This window comes from Sus scrofa, chromosome 5, assembly GCF_000003025.6.
Source record: "Sus scrofa isolate TJ Tabasco breed Duroc chromosome 5, Sscrofa11.1, whole genome shotgun sequence".
Classification (NCBI taxonomy): domain Eukaryota; kingdom Metazoa; phylum Chordata; class Mammalia; order Artiodactyla; family Suidae; genus Sus; species Sus scrofa.
The window spans coordinates 66,621,338-66,636,735 of record NC_010447.5 but is presented as its reverse complement, the minus strand read 5'-3'; the positions used below and the strand labels follow the sequence as shown (position 1 = coordinate 66,636,735).

The 15,398-nt window shown below is 53.5% G+C and overlaps 1 protein-coding gene across 1 annotated transcript in view; it reads right to left on the bottom strand.

Annotated features, from left to right (window-relative positions):
* CRACR2A (calcium release activated channel regulator 2A) overlaps window positions 1-15,398 on the bottom strand; it is a 75,690-nt gene that overhangs the window by 13,712 nt on the left and 46,580 nt on the right. Inside the window, 4 exon segments of the mRNA XM_021092448.1 lie at window positions 4,364-4,478; window positions 4,575-4,656; window positions 9,386-9,518; window positions 13,518-13,836. Coding sequence (XP_020948107.1) covers window positions 4,364-4,478; window positions 4,575-4,656; window positions 9,386-9,518; window positions 13,518-13,836 — 649 coding nt within the window.

Genomic DNA, 15,398 nt, shown 5'->3' with positions numbered 1-15,398 from the left:
GTGAACTGGTCCCACGCAGCAGAGATGAGAGTTGGGAATGCTGAGTTGGCAGGAAGGTTTGATTTTTCTGTAAGTGTCCGGAAGAGGTAAAATGGCAGGAGAGTCAGCTCAGAGTGAGCCTGGGCCCAGCTTGGGTTTCTCCTGCAGGAGGCCTGCGGGCAGGTGGGAGACGACGGGGCAGGGCAGTTGCCTTTCTCTTAGGCCCACAGAGTTAGGTTCCCTCGGGGTTCTCACATCCACACACACACCTGCTCCATCCTGCCCCCTCCCCCCACGAGAGCCAAATGCCATCCCCTGTAGAACACGGGGGCCAGGAGGAGCCTCCCAGAGTCTCTGATCCACTCCTTCAAAGGTGACTGTACCCCCTTTCATGGCCAGTGGCTGGCTGAGCTGGGCGGTGAGAACTGCCTTTTCAGGGAACACCGGGCCTCCCCCAGCAGCCGTTCCCATCCCCATAAGCTCCTCCAGAAGTCAGTCTTTGCTGTGTATAATCCATGGCGACTTCACGCCTTTCCTCAGATACCGCTTTGCAGGTCCGGGGGAGAAGGGGTGCTGAGAACAGAGGGCCACCGTTCCCTTGATAATTACGATCCAGAACCTGAAGCCTGTTATTACAGCGTCCCTTCCACCTTCCCTTCTCCGTGGAAATTCAAGGTGCACCACAAACATCACGTGCCCATTATCTTCCGTCCCTCCCACCCCCCATCAAATTCAGTGTCAAGTTCTTATCTATCACCTGACGTCTCTGATTGCTGGTTGCCAAGGCAGAAAGACTCAGCTTCTCAAGAATCCTGAGAACAAGTACATTGATTATGCCACCGCTCCACGCCTTCAGAACACGCTCCACCCCCGACACGGCCTCCTGCACCTGCTCACGGAAACCTGGGCCATCACGCCGAATCCTCCAGAGCATCTCGCTCGTGCTGGATGCGTGGGTCATACCCAGCAAATTCTTGCTTAAGGACACAGACGTCTTTGAAAAGGATTCAGAAATTGTGCTTCTCAAAGTGTGGTCCCTGGACCAGCAGCATCGGTCTCAGCTGAGAACTTGTTAGACTCTCAGGCCCCAGCCCACACCTGCTGAGCCAGAATCTGTAATTGAACAAAGTCCCTGGGAGATTCCTGCATGCGGACAGATTCAAGTTCAAGAAGCACTTGTTTAGCTTGGGAACCTTGGCAGCTGAGACTCAAAACTACCTGGGGGACTTGAACTTTTTTTTTTTTTTTTTTTTTTTGTGAGGGGTGGCATGGGGATTTCCAGGTCATGCCTTCTTCTATTTGGGAGAGAAGACCCTGGTATCTGTTTTGTTTGAAAACCCCACAAGGACCCTGATATTCATCCACGTTTGGAATCATCATTTAAAATTTACCTGAACCTTCTGCTAAAAATTTAAAGCAGGAAAATGCAAACGACAACTTATATAGAAAAGCCCCAGCCACATATGGATAATTCTGAGTTAACCACGGATGGATCTGCCATCTCAGCTTAGCTTCCATGGGGGATCTGGTGAGGTGTGAGCAGGCGATGCTTTCCAAACCTCCCCTGGGCGGGAATAGGCTGGTCACACCGAGCTCGCCCAGTTTTCTGCAGAATGACTGAACTCATGCTTTCAGCTGTGTTCCTGGCCTTCTGACATTACTTTACCTCCACCAGCACCTCCACATTCAGCTGGAAGTTCCACTCCCCTGCAAGATCCGAGGCTCTCTGTGCAAAATAGGGGGCTTTTGAAACGACAGCCCCATAAGGGCAGAGAGTGTAGTTCTGAAAAATTTGTCTTAATCCATCCCTACTAGTCCCAGACTATGTGAATGGCCTCTTCCCAGCTTTAGTACACAGCCATCCCTCGGTATCTGCAAGGGATTGCTTCCAGGACCCCTGCGGGTACCAAAAGCCTCTGGTGTCCAAGTCCCTCATATAAAATGGTGTGGTACAGTCAGGCCCCCTGCCCCAAATCTGCGGGGTCTGCATCCTCGGGTTTGGTGTGTGTGGAAGCCTCACTGCACATTTATCAAAATTTAGATACAGGGAACATAGCTGGGAAAAGAATAGGGACCTTGAAGAGGTCACGACCTCAATTTCTTCATTTGAGAACAAGATGGTTGTATCACATCAGTGATTTTCAAAGGGAGACCCTCTTGTCTAATGAAATTGTAGCTGCCCCTCCAATGCACAAAATTTCAGATGTAGACGGGCTCTGGGCAGGGGGAAGGGGGTCCAGACCTGTGACCTCTACCTTCCTCTGCCTGTCCTTGGCCATGAGAAAGGTCAGTCTGAGTCCAGGGCTCCACGGAGGAAAGTGGGGAAACCGCTGGGTCAGGTAATCCCTAAAGCCTCTCCCGGTGCTTAACTCCTGTGAGGAAGAGACACCTGCTAGTGCCATCCAAAAACAGCATGGCACACGAGTTTCCATCGTGGCTCAGCCGTAATGAACCCAACTAGTATCCACGAGGACGTGGGTTTGATCCCTGGTCTCGCTCAGTGCATTAAGGATCCAGCGTGGCCCTGAGCTATGGTGTAGGTCGCAGACATGGCTCTGATCTGGTGTTGCTGTGGTTGTGGTGTAGGCCGGTGGCTATAACTCCGATTTGACCCTTAGCCTGGGAACTTCCATGTGCCATGGCTGTGGCCGTAAAAAGAAAAAAAAAATCATGTCACAAATTACAAAGTTTAAATAGGAATGAATCACTTCCGGGTCACCCCACCATCTGCCTCCATTTGCTCTGTGTAGCGCCATTCGCTCTGTGTAGCGCCATTCACTACATTTCAAAACGTACATTTTCTCCGTTGTAAGTATTTTAGAAGCAATACTTTTGAAAAACAATCTGTATCAAGCACATTTCTGAGAAATCCTGGAATCTGCCTTCCATTCTTGTTCCCTATTTTTCTTGGTAATGAGACGGACGTGGATTAACGATAGAGAAAGGAGTGGCCCATCCAGTCCCAAACTCCAAGAGAAGCAGATTTTTGTGTGAAAAATCGTAGATCTTAGGGCCAAAACAAAACAAAATGAACAACCCCAGAGTCCTGCCTGCCTGGTGACACGGCCCCCATCCACGTGTCCAACATCTGTTGAGGCTAGTTCTGTGAGGCGTGTGCCAAGCACCAGTTTCGATGATGCTTTGTGTACAAAGACGCACAGAGAGCAGCAGGGATCTGGCTGGTACCTGCGTTCCTTACAGCAGTGGGACAGTCTGACCAGGTAAGGGCTGGGAAAGGCCTGCGGGCTTGCGGAGAGGGTCCCACATAAGCTCCGTGAAGAGAGGGTCATTGTCTCTTTGTTCCCCCTCCTAGAATCCCCAGATCCCAAAAGAGTGCCTGGCAGTGTTAGAACAAATAAACGAACAGAACTTGCATCCTGTTGGTGGAAGGAGGTGGGCCATCCTATTTGACAGTGTGTGAGAGAATCAGGGGAGGCCTTGTAAAAAACGACAAGCGGCTTGGCCACAGTGCTCTTGGCCTTGAGACAGATGCATTGGAGCGGCAGAGGACATGCAGGTGTCGGGAAGTAAAAAGTGTTTACAAAGCAGCGTATTGCAAGGATACATCAAGAAAACAGCTCTTGGAGGTCCTGTCGTGGCACAGCAGAAGCGAACCCGACTAGGAACCATGGGATTTGGGGTTCGATCCCTGGCCTCACTCAGTGGGTTAAGGATCTGGCATGGCTGAGGCTGTGGTATAGGCCAGCAGCTGTAGCTCTGATTCCACCCCTAGCCTGGGAACCTCCATATGCAACAGGTACGGCCTTAAAAAGCAAAAAAGCAAATAAAATAAAAATAAAATAAAATAAAATAAAATAAAATAAAATAAAGAGTCTTACAGAGAATCCAGAATTTAGAAAAGAGCCCTAGGCCTCAGTGGCCCTGCCCAGGGTGACTTTGGGGTGAACCTGGGGCCCTCACATTGAAGATCAGCCTACTCCTGTGTAAAAGGCTGTGACTGAGGCCCCAAAACACTGAGCAGGGCTGCTCCTGGGCTGGATGCAGTGGGACCCCTGGGGCTGGAAAAATGCAGGGGAGTTGGGGGTGGGGAGAGGTAGTGGTGACCCAATTTACAGACCTTGAGGAAACCATCCTTGACACTGGAAACTGCCTCCCCCAGTCCTATCTCATTTTTCACAATCATGACACCATGATTGACTTATCCTGTATTTTTCCTGTCCCCACCCACCTTGCAAGAGGGCAGGGATTCTGATGGCATCTCTCCTGTTCACCTTTAGGTCCCTGGTATCCAGCCTGGTGCCTGGCACGTGGGTGGGCCAAGGGCCCGGCCACATGGACGCATGGGTACCTGAACCACTTTGTTCCCCGAGAAAGTCGGGGTCTGAGTCAGATTTCCCGAGATGGCAGAGGGCCGCCAGCTCACCTCCACGCTGCTCAGCCATTGCCGCACGGCCAAGAAGGACTGTCTGGCTGTCAGGTCATACATGATGGCAACGCCGTCAGCCTTTCGGAAGAACTGCTGAGTGATGCAGCGATACCTGCGCAGAAGGGCGGGGTCAGGTGCGAGGGCTCCTGGGCCACCAGTCCCGCCCCAAGGGGAGGGGGAGGCAGGGTTACCCGAGGTGGCGCCTCACCTCTCCTGTCCCGCAGTGTCCCACAGCTGCAGGGCCACCTTCGAGTCGTCCACGCGCACTGTCTTCACGCGGTAATCGATGCCTGGGGGTGGAGCCGAGCATCAAGTCCAAGTCCGGAAACCACGCCCCCACCGGGGCTGGAATCTGATCTGCCCGAGGGGCGGGTCTCCCTCTCCCCGGGCAGAGGAGGCGGTGGAGGGGACAGGGAAGCGGGGACCAGGGTTCTGGTCCTATTTCCACCATGACTAGCTTCAAGACCTTGATCAATTCACCTAACCGCTCTGAACCGCAGCACCCCCCCCTGCAGTGTAATCCAGACCCTCTCTCGGGATCAGATGAGATCATACTGGTAAAAGCGAGAGAACCATCATTCACGAATTTATCCCACATTGAGAAAATGGAGGAGACAGAAAGACGGTCCTCAGATTCCTTCCTTCCTCCCTCCCTCCCTTCCTTTCCTTCCTTCCTTCCTTCTCTTTTTTCTCCCTAAAATCCTTTCCAAGGTTCCCATAGTAAAATTCAAATATCCCTGGGAGGATGGATGACACTTCCAGACTGCCTTCGGCAGATGCAAAGGTGCGTTGAGGATGAGGAGTAGGAGGAGGGGAGGGCTTGGCAGGTGGAGGGGGGACAGAAGAGAAGAAAAGGGGTGGGGAGGAAATCAGAGGCAACATGCCCCCTGGAGATGGTTCGGAGCTCTTAATCTCAGCTGTCAAGCCACTTGCAGTCATCCCGCCAAGGCTGTGATCCCACCTGGAGTCATGGACCCCAGAGAGAGGGCACAAGGCAAGGAGACGCACTGTGGGGCCACAGCAGCCCTCAGACGGGGGACTGAAATGCAGGTTCTTAGATAACAGACCTTCCTCCCTCCTACATCCTGTAAGAATGTTCACAGATGCCCAACGGGGCAAAACACTTTCCCCCTTTAGCATCAGATCTTGGAACAGAGGGCATCCCCACCCACCTTCAAAAAGGCCTAGCCCCCGGGATCCTGACTCTGGAGGGCCTGGGATGGACAGCAAAGCAGCCAGGTCGGACAGAGACAGACCGACCACAAAGAGGCAGTGAATGGAAAAGGTCGTCCCCTCTGTGGTCTCTAGGCAAAGGTGAGCGCGTGAGAGGCCAGGCAGGGCAGGGGAGGTGGGAGGGCCACCTGCTCCCAGGATGGCAGGGCTAGAGGGACAGCAGAGGGACAGCAGAGGCCCTGGGCTTCACGGAGGGCAGCCCGAAACAGGATGCTCATGTCAGGGTGAGAAAAAGAGTGACGTGCCCACTGGGAGGATGCTTGCTATTTCCAGTTTCTGTGTGGCATCTCTCCCTCCCCACAGTGGCCTCCGTGACATTCATCTGTGCTCGAGTGAGCACACACACACACACACACACACCACTGAAGGATGAAGAAGCTCAGCCTGGCCCCAGCTGGTCAGCAGCCTCTGTGAGTGGCAAACCCAGTTCAGAGGCTCCTTCTTCTTTTTACAGCAGTGCCCTGGGCTGGGACACCCGGCGGCTTCGCTTTACCTAGAAAGTGCAGGGCTAAGTGCTCCCAGCAAAACAAATAGGAGCCCAACCTAAGAGCATTTTCACTTTAGCTAAGGAGGAAAGGCATCTCCCCTCTAGGCTCTGGGAGGTGGGGGGGCTGCCTACTGCCTGATACCAACTCAGGAGAAAGCCAACCACAGTCAACATACCTTGGGGGTCTGATCTGAAGCCCCTGAGGACAAGCCCTCCCCTTGATGGAAAGGCAGACAGGCTGGCAGAGGGGACGGCAGAGGGGCTGGTAGAGGGGCTTGTTCCACCTCACTGGTAATTGCTCTGCTGAAGGATGGGGAATTTATCTTGCAGGGAGCACCGTGGACCAGGGAGCTCGGTGAGTCCCCGCTGGTCCATGAGGTACCCCTTGCAGCCTCAGACAGGTGGGCCAGGAAGCAGCCAAATGAGCTCCAGGGTTGTGAGGGGTGTAGAAGGATATGGGGAGTCAGTGTCCAGCAGGAGAGACCACACAGAGTGACATGGGACCAGACAGATCTCTGAGACCCTGCACCTGTTCTTGCCTCAGCCCTGCCTCTGACCAGTTGTGTGATGTAAATGACACGACCACCCCATTTGGGGGGCTTCGCTTTCCCCGTCTATAAACTGAGTGATGGGGATGCTGGGGGGTTGGGGATCCGTGATCTTTATGTTCAACTGGAGTGTTCGGGGCTCCCTCTTGCAACCTAGGTGGTTCCTGAATGTGGACTTGACCTTGGGGACCTGTGTGTGGGTCAAAGTTGGGTGATGGACCCCAAGAAGGGCGGCGTTCCCCTTTCTCAACAGGACAGGCCCAAGGGGTCATTGGGAGCGGGAGTGCCGGTGAGTTGCCAGGGAGGAAAGCTCACAGGATTTCTCTGTGGACACGAGGAGATAGCTGGGAACTGACCAGTGCTCAGGCAAGAACAGAGGACTTCCTGCCAAGGAAAGCTTTGGGAAGAACCATGTTGGGCTGTGGCCGTGGTTTAAGGCAGGGGGCTGGGAGCCAAGGCGGGGCCAGGAAAAGAGCCCTGGACTCCTGGGTCCTGGAGCTTAGCCTCCAAAAGCCAGTCTTCTCATTGAAAAAGTGAGCTCCAACGTCCTACAGAAACCATCATTTGACAATTCCAAGACGCCTGCAGGGCCCACACACCTGTTTTTGAAGGGATCGGCTGGTGCTAAGTTGGGGAGGCAGGGCCCCCAGTCACACTGTGGCATTGTGGATCCACGGTCATGCACAAGCCAAGGGTGGAGGACAAGCCACATTCTTGTGAGGGACTGGGGATCCGAAGTTGCCTTCAATGACAGAGGAGCGCTCTAAGGCACCTCCATGTCCTTTTTGGTGCTATGCTGAGGGTCCAGGCAGCTGTGCTTGATGGGGGACAGCATGCTTGGGCCCCAGGAGCCCAAGACCCAGTGGCTCCTCTGTGCCTTTAAAGGGAGCATCTCCCAGGCACTGGTGTGACATCAGACCCGACGTTTATGCCAGGGAGGCTGATTCCAGCTGCTGCTCCGGCTTGTTTTGTGTGCGATGAAGGGCGTTCTGGATTTGGAAACCCGGCTATTCTCCCCCTTCCTAAATTGTAGGTGTTTCCATAATTGGCCTCCTGGGAAGTGCACATTAGTCTGTTTTTCTCTTTTTTCAGAGCTTTCCATCTCAGGGGCACGCGTGGGAAGTGTAAGCAGACCCCCGATTCCCTGATTTCACCAATAAGAGATGCACATGCCCGGAGGGACGCCCCGGGGGCCTGAGGTCAGTGTCCCTCCTCTGCCTCCCACAGGCCTAAGTGTGAGCTGTGACCTCAGGGGTCATCACCCCACTGGTGGCTCCAGGGAAGGCCAGTCCAGCTGCGCCGCTGCTGCTTCCTGCGGCTCCAGGCTCAGCACAGGTGGGTCACTCCCAGCCATCCCTCACCAGCCACACGAGTTCACACTTTTCTGCGCTATTGTCCCATCAGGGTCCTGATTCTTCGCCTGGGAGTGCTCCCAGGCTCTGGGTGGAATGGGGCAGAAGGGAGGGGGTGGGGGAATTGTTCCAGATGTGGAAACAGCAAAGGCTCAGCAGTAAAAACGGGACACCTGCCGCCTGTGGGATGAGACCTATCTGCAGGAGGAGAGTTGGAGGGAAGGGTCTGGGCAGGTTATCCTGGAGGAAGAGATCAAAGTCGTCCTGGGCAGGCTCTGGGCCAGGAACGTTTGTCTTGGAGAGCCAGCTTGTGAGACCGCCACGGTCAAAGGTGGTCTGGACAGAGCCCTGGGCTTGGAAGCAGTCTTGGGTGACCTGGTTCAAATTTCTCATTTTTTTTCAGATGAGCAAAAACTGAAGCCCAAAGAGAACACAGGTCCTCTCAAGGTTGCATACACAGCTGGTTGGTGGCAGAGCTGAGATGAAGGTCCAGGACTTACTTCTGCTGCTACATTGAACCACAGCAGCCTCCCCGGCCTATGCCAACCTCTGCCTATCTTCCATGGCAGAAACTGGATGCTGAGCGTGAACAGCTCAGTATTGTTAGTGACCCAAGGGGATGGAACAGCAGGGGTGTGTGTGTGGGGAGGGGGTGGGCAGTATCAGCACCAGCCAGGCAGGAATGAGGACCTGCCTCTGGACCTCTCTGGGCCTCAGTTTCCTTGTCTGCCCACTGGGCTGATAGCCAGGCTTGCCTTTCAGGGCTGTTGTGAAGGCAGATGGAAATGATAACTATAAAAATCCATGGTAAATATTTAGATCCTCTCGATGAATTTTTAATACAGTTGACTTATCAGCATGGTTAAATGGCACATCAAAGGCCCTCAATAGATTTCTTTCTTTTTTTTTCTTTTTTTGCTTGAGGGATTCAACTTGGTGGAAGCTAAAAGGTCATATGCCCTTGGGCTTTGCCATGTATTCCAATGCAAGAAGCAACTCTGCCCGAAGGGTCAAAGGCCCCCATCTAAATACACTATTACTCAGGATAATACTGGGAGCATATTAAGCAGTGATCAGCTATTAATAGCCGACTTAATGAGCTTCTACAATGAGACTCCAGCTGGTACCCAGCAGTCCCCGGATGTAGGACAGGGAAATGTGATGGGTGAAAGAAGCCACCCAGAGCACTGTCCCCCATCCTCCTCATCTACACACACACACACACACACACACACACACACACACACACACCAGCAGGGAAGCAGAGGTCCAGGTCCCATCCATGTGGAGCCTGGGGCAGAGGTGGGCCTCACCTATCAGTCCCACCCACATAGCCCCTCCTTAGGCCCCCTGCTCACAACTACTCCTTTCCAGGGACCAGCCAGGGACAAGAACTCACCCACGGTGGCTGCTGAGCCCGGGGAGAACCTGCCGTCGCAGAACCGCCCCAGGAAGGACGTCTTCCCCACCGCAGAATTGCCTACAAACACGATCTTGAAGAGCCGGTCTGGGGTGAATGCAGAGCCTTCCTCCTGTGGGAGGCAGACAATTACCAGCCTCCTCGCCTGCCACACCCGCCCTTCACCCATCCCCGTGGTGTCCAGGGAGGGACTGGCAACCAGCAGCGCAGTGGGGCGGCCAGTCTGGCTCCGGAGGCAGGAAGCTTTGGGCTCAGGGCGCCAAGGTTCCTTCCAGCATCAGCAGAGGGAAGAGAACCCTTCATTCCACCAACATGGTTGCCCAGGGGCTGTGCTGGAGGCCCTGTGCCAGGCCAGGTTTGTGGAGGAGGGAAGGAGGCTGGCATGGGCACACTCACAGCACAACATTCCAAGTGTCCTGGAGTGCAAGGGGTGAGCCAGGGGTCACTGGGTGCAGGGGCTTTGAGCTCAGGCTGAAAAAGGAGGCAGCAATTTTTTGTGGGGCTTGGAAGGACAAGGGGAGTGTTTGCAGGGAGAAGAGGAGATAGAAAAAGAAGGCTTAGCAAGACATCCCAGGCTGGGCTCGGGCCTCTTATTTCTGCTCCGTCACTGAAAGCCTGGACCAGATGGAGAACACGCTTGTCTCCCTGCATTCTGTCCTTCTGTCCCATCTCACCAGCTTCCCCCTAGGATCCCCGTCTGCCCTGAACATAAGCAAAACTGTCTCTGCATAGTAGTGTGGGCTGTCCCACGATGCCAGGCTATGGGCAGAGCTTTCCAGAACACAGTCCTGCTGCTCCTTCTCTGCCCAGCAGCACGCGGGTCTGAGATCCTGCAGCCCCGAGGGAATGGACCTGCTCGAGGTTGCCGGGCGAGTGAGAGGCAGAGAACGGAGCAGCAGAGGGTCTTTCCTTGGAATGATCATTAAGCCAGAGAGCTGCGTGCTTGCCCAAATCCTGCCTTCCAGTGCAGCCCGGCCCTGCCTGGCCAAGGGAGGAGGCTCTTTAGATTCTACTTAGAAGTGGATTTAGGGGAATTAGCTCTTCTCATTGAGCAAATACTATAATGGAGTGGCAGCAGATATTAGCAGTGCTTGAGTTTCAGAGAAAAGCCATTAACAGCCTTTGGGGGAGAAATCGATTCCATGCAGTACTTAGGAGGAAATTCAAGGTCAATTACAGAAATTTAAACTCAACTCAAAACCAAGAAACCCCACACTTAGGAATGCTGCCCAGCCTCCGCTCCTTTATTCCTCCAATGCAGGGGCATCGCTTTCGGCCCAGCCTTGTCCTTCACTCCCTTTGTTTGAGGCCAAGGCTCAGGGCAGCCATTTGTGCATCCCCAGGCCTGGAGACCGGGGTGACAGTGAAGCCCAGAGTGGGAGGAGATAGCCCTGGCCATGGACCATGTGGCTGATGCTCTGAGTTCTCCTCCTGCCCCCACCCCTCCCCAGGCAGAGCACCTATTTTACAGACTGGATCCAATCAACATGGCATTGATGGTTCAGTTTGGGGCAGGACGCACCTCACTGGAGCAGAGAACCTACTCCAGTTCATGTCCTTAACCTGGGGGAACATCCACCTGCCCTTGACAGTGAGACAACCAAATTGTGGGGAGGGGGCTGGAGAAAGGGGCCCTCTGCTGGCGAGTCAGAGGATATGTTCTCCTCCTCCTTCCTGCTGCTCTTTTATTTTTGGGGGGTGGGAGGGGGTGGGATGCTGCACTCATGGCACATGGAAATTCCCAGGCTAGGGGTTGAATCAGGGCTGCAGCTGCCGGCCTATACCACAGCCACAGCAACACCAGATCCGAGCCACATCTGCAACCTACACCACAGGTCACGGCAATACCAGATCCTTAACCCACCGAGCAAGGCCAGGGATTGAACTGGCATCCCCGTGGATACTAGTTGGGTTCGTTACCACTGAGCCACAATGGGAACTCCTTTTTTTTTTTAATCTTTAAAAAATAAAAGTAATCTGTACTAATTTTTAAAATTAGGAAGCAGTGGAGAGGAAAATAATAATTATTCATGATATACTCCACCCTCGTGAAATGGTCACTATTCCTATTTTCACGCGTTTCTTCCAGGATTTTTTTCTATATAGATAAGTCAATATATGGTTTTTTTTTTTGAGAGAGAGACTTGAGATATCACATATAATTTATTTATATTATTTTATATAAATTTAAATGTATCTATAATTTTATGTTTTTCATATATTATGAAATTATAAATATTTCTGAGTCACTGAAGTTTTTCAAAACTGTGATTTTTAATGGCCGTATAATATTCTATTAGATTAGTATAGTCTAATTTATGTCACTATCGTTTTCTCAATTGTATGCTCTTATATACCAACATTTTCTTTCTGGGGTCACACCGGCAGCATATGGAGGTTCCCAGGCTAGGGCTCGAATCAGAGCTGTAGCTGCCAGCCTACACCACAGCCACAGCCACACCAGGTCACAACACACTATGACCTATACCACAGCTCATGGCAACGCTGGATCCTTAACCCACTGAGCAAGGCCAGGGGTCGAACCCTCATCCTCCTGTATATTAGTCAGATTCATTGCTGCTGGACCACCACAGGAACTCCATACACCAACATTCTTGAATTAAATTTCTGCCTGATTTTGGTTATTTCCTTAGGAAAGGGTGCTAGAGGGGGTGGTTCAAAGGATGTGACCTTTTAAAGTTCTTGATTCCTATTCTCAAACTACTTTCTCGAAAGCTGATACCAAGCTAAGGCACAGTGCCTGGCACCGGACCCTCTGCCAACGCGGCTGTGGGATTTCCGGCAGATCTCTTCCCTCTCTGCTGCAGTCTCTGGCCCAGCTAGATGGCAGCCCACCCTGGTGGAGCCAGCTGGGACGCAGGGCGGTGAGAAGGCTGGGCTCCCGTCCCTGCTGGCCGGGCTGGCCTCGCTGGTGTGGACTCTACTTCCCCACCTGCCTGAGGACAGAGCTGACGCTCCTCATGACGCTCCCCAGAGGGCTGAAGATCAAGGGCCTGGAGAAGCGGATACTCAGCCTCTTCCTTCACCCCAACTCCTGTGGCCCTCCTGACACTGCCTTCCCATTTGGGGGGGTATCCTGGGGGTATTTAAAGCCCCACCCACCCAGTTCTCCACCCTTCCTTGGCAAGGGCTCTTCAGAGGAGGGGTCTGTAGGCATGAATCTTAGTCCAGGCCCAAGAATGATAGCTGAGGAGTTCCTGTTGTGACTCAGTGGGTTAAGAACCCGACTAGTACTCATGAGGATGAGGGTTGGATCCCTGGGCCCATGGCATTGCTGTGGCTGTGGTGTAGGCTGGCAGCTGCAGCTTGGATTCAACCCCTAGCCTGGAAACTTCCACATGCTGCAAGTGAAGTTTTAAAAAGAATTTTTTTTTTTTTAAAGGATGATATCTGATGCCAAGAAGTCCTGGGCACTCGCGCTAATGTACCCCTTGGGAACCCTCCAGGGTAAAGGCTTGGCTCCAAAGGTCCCACTGGGCACAGGAGAGGTTTTGGAGGGTCCAGGGCCAGGGGAGGAAGGAGGGCTTGAGGAGCCTACTCCACAGACCGGGTAGGAAGTGTCATCATTGTGCTCCAGGGGAGGTGGCCATGTGGGCTGGTCCTCCTGGGGACCTCAATGGGGAGACCTTGTGGGGGGCGCAGGGGGCACCTGGGAGTGGAGGCTCACACTGATGGGGGAGCAGGAGGGCACTCGGGAATGAGAGGGAGGTAGGCTGAGGACTGAGAGAAAAGTGACAGTGAGCAAACGTCCCCAACCAGGGACTGGCCTGCGGGAGAGGTTATAGAATGGACCAGAAGAGGTGCCATTTTAAAAGTCAGTGATAGTTTATACTAATTGCCAAGCAGAGGCTCTATCCTACTCAATAAACGTGTTTGAAATTGCGTCAGAAGAGAACACATAGGGTAGAGAGTGGGGCCAGTGACAGAATTCTTCAGGAGAATGTCCCTAGACCCCGAGTCTGCCCGTGATGCTTGGCAGACAGGAGAATCGCCAGGCCTGCTGCATCTGACATCCTGAGCTGCTGTTGGGCTCTGGGCTCACACTGGAGGGCCCAGGTGAACTTGAAGCCAGCGAGGGAGGTGCCCTTACCTCAGACAGGGCTTCTTTTCCGACGGGCTGCCCTCGGGGAGAGGCGGGCGTGAGTCCTTGAGGTGGGGCCTGCTGGAGTGGGCCCTCCACCCCCTGGTCAGAGACCTCCTCCTCTTCTGGGCATTTGCCCAGCGGCTGCTCAGAGCTGCCCCTCAGCAGCTGGGGCAGGGGGTCCTCTTCAATGGAGATGATTCTGCGGAGTGCCCGGGGCAGAGGGCCTCCGGGCCCCGGCTCCTCTTCTGTAAGGGGGTATCCACTCAGGCCCAGGGAGCTTCTCCTCCTCGAGATGCCAAACACATCTTCCTCCTCCTCGGACTGGCTGTTTGCGGGAAGAAAGCAGAGTGGGGAGAACATGGTGAAATCCATCAGAATGGAAGCCGGGGGCTGCCTGGCAGCTTCTGGAACAAGTAATTGAGGAGCACTCACTTTGGGGGCAGAGAGGCGCCAGGAAAGGGAAAAACCAGACCCAGGATTCTTTAGTTCATTCATTCCTTTTTTTTTTTTTTTTTCCCTGTCTTTTCTTGGGCCGTTCCCATGGCACATGGAGGTTACAGGCTAGGGGTCGAATCAGAGCTGTAGCCACTGGCCTACACCAGAGCCATAGCAACGCGGGATCTGAGCCACGTCTTCGACCTACACCACAGCTCATGGCAACGCCGGAACCTTAACCCACTGAACAAGGCCAGGGATCGAACCTGCAACCTCATGGTTCCTAGTCGGATTCGTTAACCACTGAGCCACGACGGGAACTCCTAGTTCATTCATTCTAAATCCTTATATAAGCACTTAATGATGAAAGTGAACTGGAAGGTGATAAAGGTAAAGGTAATGAAGGTGAAGATGGTGAAGGTGAAGGTGGTGATGGATGCTCCAAGGTACTAAACTCATGACAGTCAGCAATAGATGAAGAAGGGCCCTGTCCTCATGGAGGCTTAGTGGGGCCGGAGCAATCATGACACACCTACTACTCACGCAGGTTGTGGGAAATGAAGGAGAACGAAAGGTGTGAAGAACAGAGCAGAACAGATGCAGAAACAATGCATCCTGGCTTAACAGTCGGTGGCCCTGGCTCTGGTCCAGCCCTTACTAGCTGTGTGCCTCCAGGGACGATGCCAACTCTCCTGCTTCCTTACTGTTAACTGTGGCCCATCGGCCCTGCCCACCTCCCCAAGAAGACAGTGCACAAACCAGACATGTGCGGGAAGCAGCCCCGGACGATGAGGGCCAGGGGCTCTGGGAGGGGCCCCACTGCAGCCGTCCACCAGCGCAGGGGCAGCTGCCTGCCCCAGGGCCTTCGGGTGGGAGGGAGGCCAGGTGGAGCCCCTCCATACCTCCTCCCCTTCTCCTTCGGTTCAGGGGTGAGTGGGCTCAGAGGCCTGAGCGCATGCGTGCTTCCAGAAGCATCTGAGCCTCTAGAACAAGGAAACACAGTAGGAGGGGGAGGCGTTGGGCAACGGACATGGGGCCAGCACACAGGCTGTGTCCCTCAGGTCTTTGGGAACAAGCCAAGTTGAGGACTGTTTTACAGGGAGAATCTTGAGTCCAAACGGACCCACTCACATGAGCGAAGATTAGAAGAGAAAAGGACTGCCCGCTGAAATGACCCTAAAATGAAGCATTTCTCGGCAAAAGCTTTTTACTGGGGAAGTTCTCAAGCCGCAGTACGTTCTGGAATACCTTTGGCCTAGCGTGACTAAGATCATTTTTGGTTTTGCCACCAAATGCTAGGTGCCAGCAGCAGAGAGCAGTCACCTCTGCCAAAGTCTGTATGGGAATTCAGGCGTCACGATTTATTGATTATTTATTCACTATTGTCTGTTTCCTCCACTCAACCATAAGCTCCATACAAGCCGAGATGGGATCTGTTTTGTGCCCCCACCC